Here is a 12,751-nt window from a genome sequence, read left to right as displayed (position 1 = left end):
ACAGGGAGGGTGGAGGGGGCACAGAATGTGAATAAGAATCTCAAAATCCCTTCTTGTTATGCAAGTAAAGGCAAATCATACTCTAGCTGGAGACTAATAGCAAGGACGCTGCATCTAGCAGCCCTGCCTCTAACACACAAAGGCTCAGAGGTCATAAATTGTCTCTAACATGTATTTCATTCAGGTTTATCCCTTATTGATCACCCACACTTCAGTTAGTAAATCAGGAACCTATTGATTATGCACTGGCTCTGACTGACCTGGTGGTAAAAGTGTCAGTTTCAAGCGGCTGGTGCACTTTACGGGCACCATAAATCTGCATTCATGTAATCTCCAGGTGGTAAGTACCTTGGGAGAGAGAGGAGCAAAAGAATGCATGTAGGGATGACAGCCCTTATTAAGACATGGACTGAAAGAGTGTCTGAGGTATAATTAATGAAAGATTAATTTTTTGGGTTGGTAGCACACTTTTCAATCTAAATTTCTAACCACTAGCTTGCATACTTGTGCTGTATCGGTAAGAGAACAGAATTGGCGAATCCCAGTTAAACAGCAGACTCCTAGGAACACCACCACCAGGAAAGTCAGGTCATGCGAAGCACACAACATAGCAGTGGACAGGCTGAACTATAAATTGTGAAAATCTCACTGATGGGCTGTAGCCATGAATTAGCTTTTCTGTCAAAGTTGAATCTTAACAACTTTTCTGAACAGTTTAAAAATTACTCTGAAGTAGAACAGAACAGGGCTGAGAGGAAAGGCTGACAGAAAATGCACATTTGCACAGTCACAAACCCCCCTGTGAAGAATTCTGAGGCATAGAGCTTTGTGGGATAAAAGATGTGGGCTTAAACTGAGAAACCAGAATGGCACTTTCTCTGTCCTTACCTGTTTTCAATCTCTTCTGCTAAGCTTCTATACTTTCTTCAATGTTGCACAAACAGTACCAGAAAATAATTCCTTGGTTACTTTTGGACTATAGCTGGTTGATCATAAATAAAAAAAAAAAAACAAAGCTGCAGTGCCCAGTCACAGCTGGATCTGCCAGGTGACTACAGACTAATGTGAAAACCTAGTTTACAGTCTAAAGAGGACTGAAATTCTAACCTGGGAAGAGAAAAAGTAGAACACACCTGGAGAGACAAAACATGATCCAAAGTGCAGACACATTCACAGCTGCAATATATCCAACTAACACTGCAGGTCCTCACTGTCAGGAGTTAGTGAATTACAAATTACATATGTATAGAAAAAAAGATTTTATATTGAAAAAGAAGCCTACAGTGTCTTTCTGACAGTGTTTGGATTTGTTTGGTTTTGTCTGAAATCACAAGCTAAAGAAATTACCCAGGATATATGGATTTGTCCCTTGTTCTTAACATGTTGCTTAAGGTACCTGATTCTACATGCAGGTCACACTGGAGAAAAGCATGCTTAGCTATGCCGAAAGCTGAGATTCATTGCTGTCTCTAATGTGTCAGAAGTAATGTTTCCTTTCTTTTTCACTTATTTATTCTATGACTTTTTTTTTCTTTTTTTAAATGAATTTTAATTGCAGAAACCAGACTCCTATCTTACTCCTCCAGTTCAAGGTGACCACGAGCTGGACATTAGGGTCACAGGAGCTTGCCGCTATTTTACACCCACCACAGAGTTTCAACAGAAAATTAGGATTGACAGGACAATCTGTGGCATACAATATGGAGCACAAGCAGACACTAGCCCACAAAGACCCTTACTGAACAGCACGAGGCCCCTGGAACATTCACTGTCTGTGAAGCAAAGTCTAGATTATAAAGCAATCTCCACGTTTCAGAGTAAAAAATACCTTAAACTCACAATGGAGGTCTCAGAGAAGACTACAGAGCTGTGACAGTCTGTGGCCTTCTTGAAGGCAGGAGGCACAGCGCACATTGGGGGTGTACGCCTCTCACTGTAATCTTACATCATCCAGCTTGTCTACTGACAATCTTTATTTCAGCTGTATCCTTAGAGGAAGCAAAGCACTTGGATTACGTAGTGAAAATGAGAGGCAGCCATTAATCTACTGTCATACAAACAAGGGATGTTATTATCCTCATGTTAAAGTAAATGTTCAACAGAGACAGCCTTCTAACACGGATATTGCTACTAAAACTCTGAACAACTCAGCTGTTGCTGTTGTAATGCTATATTCCCAGCAAACACTGGCCAAATCAAAGGCTCTTTCTCTAAGTCCTGAGGTGTTACCTGAGGCTGTTGATGGTAGCTTCACAAAATTAATAGTGAAAGCACAATTCTTCCTTCTCTTTGCCTATAAGGATAGCTGGGCACCAAAGTCTGATCTGCACATAACACGTGTAAATCAGTACAAGTTGCGCGTTCGATCTGCATGCAAAGCTTCCACACATACAAGTGGCTCCTGCTGTCACATCACACTGTAGATACTTCCTGTGAATAGCAGTCTCTCCTCTGCCCTGCAAAGCCTCATGGGAGAGCTTTCAGAGCACCTTTTCAGATTCCAAAAATCACAAACAGGTCAGCTCACTTCTTAAATTATCCAAATCTCATAGGTCTTAATGCAGCAGCTGACTGTTCCCCAAGTAAGCATTATAATGTGCATTATAATGACATAGCAATTCCATTACTAAAAGTCTGTGTGTGGCAAATACAAGTGAACACGTTTTCTTCTTGTTTTCCACATAAGTATTCTAAGCAGAGACAATGTGATCCTATATATTGCATTCTCAATTTTCATACTAAATCACATGATATCTTTTCCAGAAAGAGTCCCAGTATTTGCCAGACATGCTGAGTACATGGATTGGATAATGGCAACATGCTTTAAGGTGAAAAAGCAATAGCAGGTAAACAAAATTCTGAAGCTAAGGGGAATTTATTTTTCAGAGAATTAGGATTCACCAAAATGGGAGCATTAGGCCTCAGACAATTGCATGTGACACCAGGTAGATAGCTGTTGTTCACTGCATGCCTGTCAGAAGAATTCAGTTATATTCCCAACTGGAATATTAGCCAGGCTTTAGCAAAGGAAGACATGACAGTGTTTGTCATTGCACGGAATCCCTGTACTTCCACATACTTGGGTAAGAGTCAGAAATGTCAGGATCTCTGCAAAGATACAGAAGAGAAAGAATAAGATTTATGTTGATGAGCATACTTCTAGAGATGGAACTAGAATTAGAGACATTCAAGCCTCTTCACTCTAACCAAATCCAGGGTGTGGGGCAGTTCACTAGATGAGCACTCATACCTTTAGATCTTTATCCCATGTTTCAGGTAAGATGAGAGACTTGCTTCTAAACACAATTAAACTCTAGGTTTACAGTTAACATAAACTGAGAGTACACGCAAAGTGATTTTCAGAGGCCTCTAACATCATTCTTCAAAATCTCCACCTTCAACATCTACTTGCCCTCTGAGGTGCACTTTTCCTATGACCTCCAGTGAGAGCATTTAATTGCTTTTTTCACCCATAACCCTATTTTCAAGGCAAAGCAAACAATAAATGGCATTACGGAAAATTTATGTTCTGCTTTCTTCTCTTATTCTACCTGCTATTCAAAAGGAAATTGAAGGGAACACTGGCTCTAAGGCTCTTCTGGAAGTCTTACCCTCCCTTAAGGGAATAACACTCCATCAACCAAGAACCTATAACATCTTCCCACTGATAAAGCCATTGAATAACCAAAATCTAGTCAGATATTCCACTTAAGCCTGTACAAAGTCCTCTTAAGTAGGAGTTCAAGAAGAAAATCCTGTTCAGATCACTCCTTTCTCCAAAAGAGGCAAATGAGCAGAAGAGAAAGAGGGGAAGGATCACTTGAGCTGCCCACGCAAGTCTCTACTTGCTTGCTTTTAGCAAGCCTGCATGAAGCAGAAACCTTAACAGACAAGACATGATTAGCAAATGCTTTGTGCTCTTAAAGGAGAGTAATTATAGGCATGTGAAAAAAGGAAGAGATCCCTGAGGTACTCTTCCTTGCATGCCTCCCAAGAGGCAGCAGGGCCATTAAAAATTCCATGATGAAGAGGAAAAACAGCCTGGGAACAGCCAGGAGGCAATACAGCAAATTAATACACCAGCTGTCCCTCGGGAGGGCTGCAAAAAAGCAGGAAACTCTCCTCACTTCACAAAATAAAATTATACCACTAATGATAACAGTCACAACACACACAAAAGGGCTTCTAATGATGGGTGTGAAATTCCCAATGCTGTGCATACACTTTGAATGAAATCTCTTCTCATCACAGACATAAAGCAAGAAAGGTAATCTTAGTAGTGTACAATTTATACAGCCTCTCAAATAAGACTTCCCAAGGAACCCTCCACATAGGCTTTTCAGTGTCAAAGAAGAGGTTCTTGAACACCCCCAACTGTGCTCAGTATTCTAGCCTTCAGCTCTGCTTAAACAAAGCAGTGGGTTACCAGTCTTCCAGATGAACTGCATCAGTATCTGCCATTGAGACAAAGAAAACATTTCCATGGGAGAGCAAAGACTCCACCTGCCTTTGACTTAGCAGAAACTAAGCAGAGAGAGGTAATTTTGCATGGCACGGTAGAGGCAGCAGGTTGAAGAAATAAGATGTCCAAACCATCAAGAGTTTCTTCTCTAATACATTTCATATCGTTTTCAAGGGCTTAACTCCCCCCAGCGAACCATCTTATGACAAATTTCTGAGCAGAGTTTCTCCAGGAGGAGGTGCAAGCTGTTAGGAGCTTATCAAAGTGCAAACTACTGGAACTAACTCCATCCATGGCAAAAGAAGATGATGTTAACTGGGGCAATTGCTGGACAGTGCTTACAGAGACCAAATGGACTATTAATAGGCTTGTCTCTTGAAGCAGCTGAAGACCAACTATTGCCACAAAAATGTTTCTGTGAAGGAACAATTTCCCTCTGTGCCCTTGGCAGCATCTTTACGTAACGTAAGTACCATGCACCAAAAAGTTCAATCTTTGCCACATACATGGGGCTATATAACATGTTCATTCTTCCCACATTTCTTTCTCCTATAAAGATTCTTGACCACATTTCACATGAAAACAGGAAATACTATCTCAAAATACAGGCACTCAAAACCACACCTGCCTCTGGGACGGGACAACTTCTCTGCCAATGTTCCGTAACAATTCGTCAGGGATTAGTCAGGCCAGCATTCAGCTGCTCATTAGAGAAAGGAACTAAGCATATATTCATTGGTTAGCTAGACTACATATTCAGCCAAAACAAGCAAACATGATTCCTCCAGGTTTAGAAATCCCTTGCCATGCCCTTTCCAAAGCTACTGGTTATTTGCTGATTATAAAGGTAGAGACTTTGCCCTGTTTGAATTTGTGACCAAGATTTGTCTAGCTCTTCTTTCTAGAAAACAAACCTCTGTAGAGCACCAAATAAAACACTCAAGGCTCTAGAAAGGTTATCCTAGCTGTAAATGAAGACACCAAGCTTCTTGCTTCACAGGCACAAAACATCCCCAGAGCAGAGCAAAAGCCCCAAAAGCAACCAATTTGCTGATGCACAATCTTCTGAATTCTTTTTATTCTCATCCAGTTGAATGTTTACGAGCTGATTTCTTCCTCCCTTCCCCCTTTCCAGCTTTAACATGCTGGCTACAGCAGCATGAGGTCATGGTGCGACATCACAAAACTCCCTGCAGAAGCCAGTGGGAGGAGAGGCTTTGTTGGCGGGGTGCCAAGCTTTCGTTCAGACACATACAACCTCAGTACATTTTTCATGCTCTATTTGCTAATTAACACAGAAAAGAAAGCCATGAAGCTGAAAGTCCAGACACTTCTTTCAGATTTGGTCCTTCATGCAAGCACATAACTAGAACTGTCCCCCAACCAAGTCTCTGTCTCCTTGCAAGGGAAAAGAGCTCAAGGGCACCTTACCTTTAGCCAGTCATCTGCAGCACAAGAACAGGAGTCATCTCCAAGGCCAACACTTGAATTTAATTCAGGATTAGTCAGCAGAAGGTGCCTGAATAGCATATTAACCCCAATTATGGAGACTCAAATATAGATCAGTGTTTGGCCAGGCAAGATCTAAATTTCAGCAGTAGAGAGAGATACCAAGCCATTAGAGGTCACCTCAGGTGAGATCTGAATCTGCCTAGAGGGTCTATTTTAGGCACCCAGAATACCAAAATGCCTTAGCATGTCACCCACACAAGCTTGTCAGCACTTTGCATCTCATCTTGTTCTGATTTTAATAGTGTGCAACAACACCGTGCCCATGTAGCTATACAACAGTCTTGCAGCAACCCACAATCCAGAACAGATCATGTTCACTTCTGAAAGCAGAGTTATGTTCTGCCTGTCTGTCATACACTGTTTCATATACTCTAAGCACGTGGTTATTGGGACTCTCAAATAATCTGCATCCATACATTTTATGCTAAATTTGAACACAGGCCTCCTAGGGAAAAGCCCATTAACTTCCAGGTCCACAAGCATTGCTCAAACCACATAGTACTACTGAAGATGACCATGGGAGGGAAGTGAGACAACCCCAACAGAGCAGAGCAAGGGAGTTACCTGGCAGTGCAGTGTGCTGGTGAGCATCTTCGGTGGGAAGCATCAGCAAGCACATCCAGAGAGTACAAAGGAGATAATGGATTGAACTGGAAAGTCAAGAGATTATATTTAAGCAAAGCATTAAAAGAAAGAATCTTCAGATACAGCCAGTCAGATCTATTCCCTGTAGTTGTTCATACAAGTATAAGGAGACCTTTCTGACACATCAAGGGGTGAGACAAGGTGAGAACTGACTCTCACTTCAGACAAAAGGCTAGCACAGGGTGCAAATCTCATAACCATCTTCTCACACCAGACAGTGTTATAAGCATGCTCCTCTTTCAACTTAGATTATTAAAAATGACGGTTGGCTAAAAGCATACTCAAAGTGCTCTCCTGCTGCATGCCATAAGCAAAAAGTCTGCCTCCCTTTCATGAAGCCTATGTCTACCATCACATTGTAGAGAGAAAAGTTAGTTTCTTCCCACTTCTCAGAGAGAAGTTCCGGTATTCTCTATGGTTGCATGGATCACTGAAACAAACTTCTAAAAGACTTGGGTCCACCAGGTTCTGTTCACAAGGAGCTCCCAATTCATTCCACAGCGAGTGAGCTGCTCCTCCCATTCCCAACACACCTTACACGGTTTCTCTGCAAACTGCTTTAAACAGATTTCTCAAACACTGCCAAGTCAGGCTAGCCTTAGATCCTAAGACTATAGACAAATCCTGAAAGCACTAAACCTGTGCAAAACAGCTTACTGTAGAAGATGCAACTCTGAAGTTGTTTTTCTTTTTAAAGGTCAGGACAGAAACTGAATAATCTAGTCAATCAATGCATGAAGCAAACTTTGCTCAATATGCAAATATAACTTTTAGACTGATAGTTTCTCTGGGGTACCTGCATCACACTTCCATTCAGCATTTACTCTTTATTCATAATTCACACCTCAAGCAGGAAATTAATTTCCATCTGCTTTGCAAAGTGCTACCCCAATCGCCAGAACACTTTTCTTGTATTACTAGGACTGCTGATGCATTTTAAATAAGGACAAACTAATAATCCACAGCTGTAGCAGGACTCATCATAAAAGCTATCTGCAACTCCAGAACTCAGTCCCAGGCCTTTACCTTCAACCTTTCTGAGAAGGAACAGGCACTATGCACCATAAACCTACTGCTGACGGGGAGCTTCTCCTTAAGCTGGACTGTTAGTTTACTGTCAGTGAAGTAAGACTGCAGCTGCACAGTAGGGGAGAATCACCAGTAAGCCTCCGCAGTCAATGCAAGTTCAATTAAGAAAAACAAAAATAATTTATTTTGGTCATTTTAAAGCTTATGTAGTTATCATTCTTCTCTTTAGCAATGTAAAAGCAGTATGTGAAATGCTCTCATTAACAGGAAATACACAGTTGCACAAAGGCCTGAAAATTATTTCTTGCCATGTATGTACTTTTAATCACCTGAAGGAGAAAACTGATTTCAATCCTACTGCTCACCAGCCAAAAAAACAACTTGCAAAGGAACAGAAAGGGGAGTGCATGGCTAGGAACCATGTTGCAACACAACTGCTCAAATGGAAGATACTTTTGCTTTCTGTAGTTAAGAACCTGAGCTCCTATATCTTCAGTAAAAAAGCCTCCCAGCACTGAAGCTCTGAAAGACCTACTGGAAAATACAGTTCAGTTACAAAAATGCCTATTTCTCTCACTTACTACCTCTTACATTTTCCTGTTATAGCTGCTACTTAACTGCAATCAGATCACAATTGTTTTCCCTTCTTTGTTGAAGAGACTATCAGGTAAAAGCCTCAGTCAAACAAGGCAAAACAAAACATTTAAAAAGAGAAAAAGGTTCCAATTCTTATGGATTTTTGAGAAGTCAAAGCTTCTTATGCCAAGAGACATTTTCCCTCCCAGTCACTGTCAGAAAGGAAGGCCTACACTAACCTGAAACAGGAAGATAAACAAAAGGAGTTCCTGAGTTATTAAATTTAAACAGACAATATAATGCCCAAGACATGGGTTGTGTTCAAAGCCCAGAAGACATCAGTTAACAAAATGAACAGGGACAGGGCTGCCTTACCTCATGTGCACAGGCCACAGTGTGTGGGAAATCAGAAGCTGGCACTTTATTCTTTCTAGAGAGAGGGAAATCAAGAAAACAAAAAAGGTATAGCAGAGTCAGCTTACCTGGTTGCGATCTCTCTTCCCCATGGATGGTAACCAAAAGCTGGAAGGAGGCAGAGTCAGAAGGACAGGAGGGAGCAATGCCAAAGGCATGAACACAGGGGGCAGGGGATGGTTGGGGATAAAGTGAGAAGGGGGAAGAACAAAGATGGAGAAAGAAGGAGAAAGATTAAACATCAGCAGGACTCATTAAAACCAACGAATTACAGATCTAAGGAAGAAAACTGATACCAACATCTGGTGAAGGGTGGACCCACTGCACTATAGTCAAGAGTGCAGTGGGTCCAGCCTACATCCTTACCTATCCATTGCCCAACAAGAAGAGCATTGGAGAGATGCCAAAGGACAGGCATCATAACTATTTTTGGTGCTGACTACAATTTAAATATGCTAATTGAGGAAGGAGACAGAACATCAAAGAGAAAGCAATTTTGCGGCTGCCTTGTCAGCATCATTTCTGCAGTCTGGGTATGTGCCCATAGCATGACTCCACACAGAAGCTTTATCAAAACTTAACATATAGGGTTCAGTCTTCTCATACTGTGCAGACGATCCGCAGTTATTGCAATGGCACATTGTAATGCAGGAGGAAAGAAAAAGCTGACTGTAACCAAAGGAACATTTCAGCAGAGTCCACACAATGGGGCAGCCTTACAAAAGGAAAGCCAACAATTGCAAAAAAGAAAACAGAGAAGCCATCAGTAGAATACTGTCTCCCATTCCACACGTCACTGGATACTTAAGTTACCACCCAGCTCTTCATTCCCTTCAGTCCCAGGAGGGAACTATAGTTCTTCCACCCTTCCCAAAGTTCTACACAAGCTGTTAAGGGCCTTACTCTTTCTGGCGTGGATCACTAACAATATGACCTAGCCTCTCGGTGCCCAGAGTGCTCATGGAGGTCTCCTGAAACACAAAAACAGGCAAAAGGTTGCAGATTCTCACACAGTGAGTAGGCATAATAGTTTGCTGCTGCCGGCAGAAACAGATCTCACACCCCTGGGCCACATCCTTTTCTTCTCAGCCCACTCTCAACTAAACATATTCATTCTCTCCTTTTAGAGCCACAATTGAGCTGATTTAACTAATTAAAAAATAATTTTGTTTTATTGGTAGGGCTTGTTTTTCATTTTAGTAATGACAGTTGGTTGCACAGGGCCCACCGAGGACTGGACCAATACAAAGTATGCAGCATGAGAATGCAGTCAATAACAAGGGAAATAGCTGAGAAGTGCTTATTTCCAGGTTGCTGGGGTCAGCTGGGCCAGAAACAGGCTGAGGTGACAGGACATGACACTGTCATACTAAGGACAGTGATTCAGCAAGTACAGGTGAATGAAACTTGTTTCATGCATGAAGATTCTGCCCTTTCTGGAAGCAGCAGGACCTCTAGCAGCTAAAAACGCAGGTCCTAGGAGAAGGAACTTGCTCTGGGAACACACCTGCCCCTGCAGGACACTGCTCTGTGTATGTCTTTGATGCTGGCTTACACACCACCTAAAGCACCAGCTACTCATGTCTGCATAGCTACTACCTCCAAAAAAGAAACACAGTTTGCAGGAAGGGTCTGAAGATGAGGGTAAAAAGCTTTCACAGGCTAAGATTTGTTTGTGCCAGGCACATAGGCAAACCATACTCAAAGTCTGGGGACAGTTGTAGCAGCAGGGGTGAACGATGGGCTATTTGTTACAGCAGGAAAATTATTAACTTAAAGTGCCACAATGCTTAAATTTACCGTTTATTACTGTGTAAATTACAAGCCATACTTTTGGTAATTAGCAGCTCGCTGGCGGGGAGCTTTGAATGAAACTCATTATTTATGATTACAATTTAGAGAGAGATGGGGAAGGGGGAGCAGTGACCTCCACTGCAAATGACAAAGATCCCTTTAAGGTGATGAAGATGAATTAAACAAGTAAATATTATCCTTCTCATTTGGATCATTAGAGGTGCTGCCAACAGACCCATTCACTTGCAGGTGACCTGAGGAACCCTCTACCCAAAGCAGGTCTCTTGCCAGATGAGGATTCATATTTTAAATCCGGTTACAACTAAGCAAAGTGAGTAGAAGAAAGAAGGGTCAAACAAGGATCTTTCAAGTGTGACTGAACAGAAGGAAGAAGTCACACTCCTCGGCTCTCTAACACACCTTGCTAAAAGACTCCCTGAAGCCAGTCAGCTCAGGACATATGCAAATGTTTTCAAAAGCACAGAGCTTATCCCGATAAAAGGAAAGCCAAACACAGCCAACATCTTCCTTCCCAGAAACATCTCTCACAAAAGCCAGCAGCACCTATCACTCCAAGAGCTAGACTCAACCAGATGTATCCCTCCCTCTTTTAGACAGGCATCTATAAAGTATTGCTTAATTCCTTTAGAAACAGAACTAGTATTTTTTGTTGTTTGCCCTACATATAATAAACGTAGTTAACAGCTTTAGGTAACACTGTCTGCAATACTGCATATACCTTTTATTCTTCTGTCTTCCCACTAAAAATGCAACTGCTAAAACCACCTTCTTTTGCTGCCATTCCTATCAGTCTGCTTCCCTATCAAAAATTTGGCCTTCCTTTACCTTTGAGTCACCCCTCTGCCCTTGTAGTCTCAGATTATGAGCATGCACAAGTCCCATGCCACCTTCATTTTCCCCTACATTGTCTAAAGCTTCTTGATATTTATGCCCCCTGTCATTCATCATCAGACCTCCTTTCATATTGCTTTTGGCACTGATCAACTGCCTTTGCCACTCCAAACCTGCCTTAAAATCTACTCAGTCACTCAATCGACTTCTGGCAGTCAAAGCAGTTAAACAGATCAAACAATACATGAAAAAACCTTTAAGTGGCCTCTTTCTGCAGAAAACAATCACATGGTATCTTAGAACAGCACTTCAGGGCAGATCAGCATTGGAAATACAAAATTATTATCTTGCAAAAGGTAATACCTTGCCAACCAGCCTTCTCCGACCTTTTCGGAGACAACGGGCAGCAGCTCCTGGAAGGCGATTCAGGCGAGCATGAAATCCTGAAAACCAAACCAAATCCAGAAAAACTGAGCAATGAGTACAGAAGATTTTTCCTGACAAAACCACCAGGAAAAACAGTTCAGTGGTCAACTCAGATCCTCTGTTCCCAATCTGCAAGAGGTAGATATTCCCATTTATTCACAAATCAAATGAAACCTCTATTTAAAAAAAAAAAAAAAAAAAAAAAAAAAAAAAAGGACTCAAGAATCTGGGCAGCTGCTATTCTAGTATACTTTCCAGTAGTGCAGCTATTTCTAATTGGATTATGAAAAAAATACATATCACTAGTATGCATTTAAATTGCAGAGCCTGTGACCAGTATCTATTCTCGCCATCACATCAAAAGTTCTCAAACTCATGGCATGCCTTATGGACCTCACCTCTCTGAGCTGGCCGTGAGGGCAAAAGGAACATGGAATCCGAGAGCTTGTCCACGCCAGAATCAATACGCTCCACTTCAGATCGGTGGTCAGCTCCCCACTTGGGAAGAAGGTTGGGGACAGTGAATCCTGGAACACATTCTCCTTCATAAAACCAATCACTTTGCTCATCATCTCCTAAAAAATGGGATGGAATTAGCCACAAGTAAGATCAATGTGCCCTGTGACAGCCCCACAAAACATTACAGGTAGTATTCACATTTCTGGATGTGAAACAACTGAAGTCTCATTAGGAATTCCTTCCCGAAGAGCCTTATATTTGTATTCCATTTCAGCTATGGGGCCTCACTAAAAGCTTTAAACTATCCAACTCATCAGTCTACAGAATTTCCCTATAGAACAAAGCCCTCTTTATAGACCTGCCTAGGGCAGCTTCAGCACTCTGTTGCGACTGCATCTCATCAACCTCAGTTCAATGTTGTGTGATGTCTTATGCAGAACTCTTTCTCTGAAGTAATTACTGTGACAGAGGTAGAGGCCAATCATTTGGCACATGTTATAGGCTGTCACAGGAGACACTTCGCAACAGAAGACCAGGCTCACAGAGCAAGAAAAAGAAGCATACTCACTAATGAGAAAGATC

The 12,751-nt window shown here is 41.8% G+C and overlaps 1 protein-coding gene across 7 annotated transcripts in view; it reads right to left on the bottom strand.

The window, feature by feature from the left end:
• Nucleotides 1-12,751, bottom strand: part of GPATCH2L (G-patch domain containing 2 like) — a 43,981-nt gene that overhangs the window by 20,518 nt on the left and 10,712 nt on the right. For 6 of the 7 annotated variants that reach the window (XR_013956878.1, XR_013956879.1, XR_013956880.1 and 3 more), the window contains 5 exons: nt 12,109-12,285; nt 11,648-11,727; nt 9,542-9,609; nt 8,600-8,654; nt 6,539-6,624 (listed from right to left, as the gene is read on the bottom strand). Coding sequence is in view for 4 of the 7 variants with exons in the window: in XM_080618073.1 (XP_080474199.1) it covers nt 6,539-6,624; nt 8,600-8,654; nt 9,542-9,609; nt 11,648-11,727; nt 12,109-12,285 (466 nt within the window). In the remaining 3 variants the exon portion in view is untranslated. Of the gene's footprint in view, nt 1-6,538; nt 6,625-8,599; nt 8,655-8,706; nt 8,747-9,541; nt 9,610-11,647; nt 11,728-12,108; nt 12,286-12,751 lie in introns of all 7 variants that reach the window. The other variant, XM_080618075.1, reaches the window with a different exon arrangement.

Source organism: Psittacula echo (genome assembly GCF_963264785.1).
Source record: "Psittacula echo genome assembly, chromosome: 5".
Classification (NCBI taxonomy): domain Eukaryota; kingdom Metazoa; phylum Chordata; class Aves; order Psittaciformes; family Psittacidae; genus Psittacula; species Psittacula echo.
This window is presented reverse-complemented; position numbering and strand designations above follow the sequence as displayed.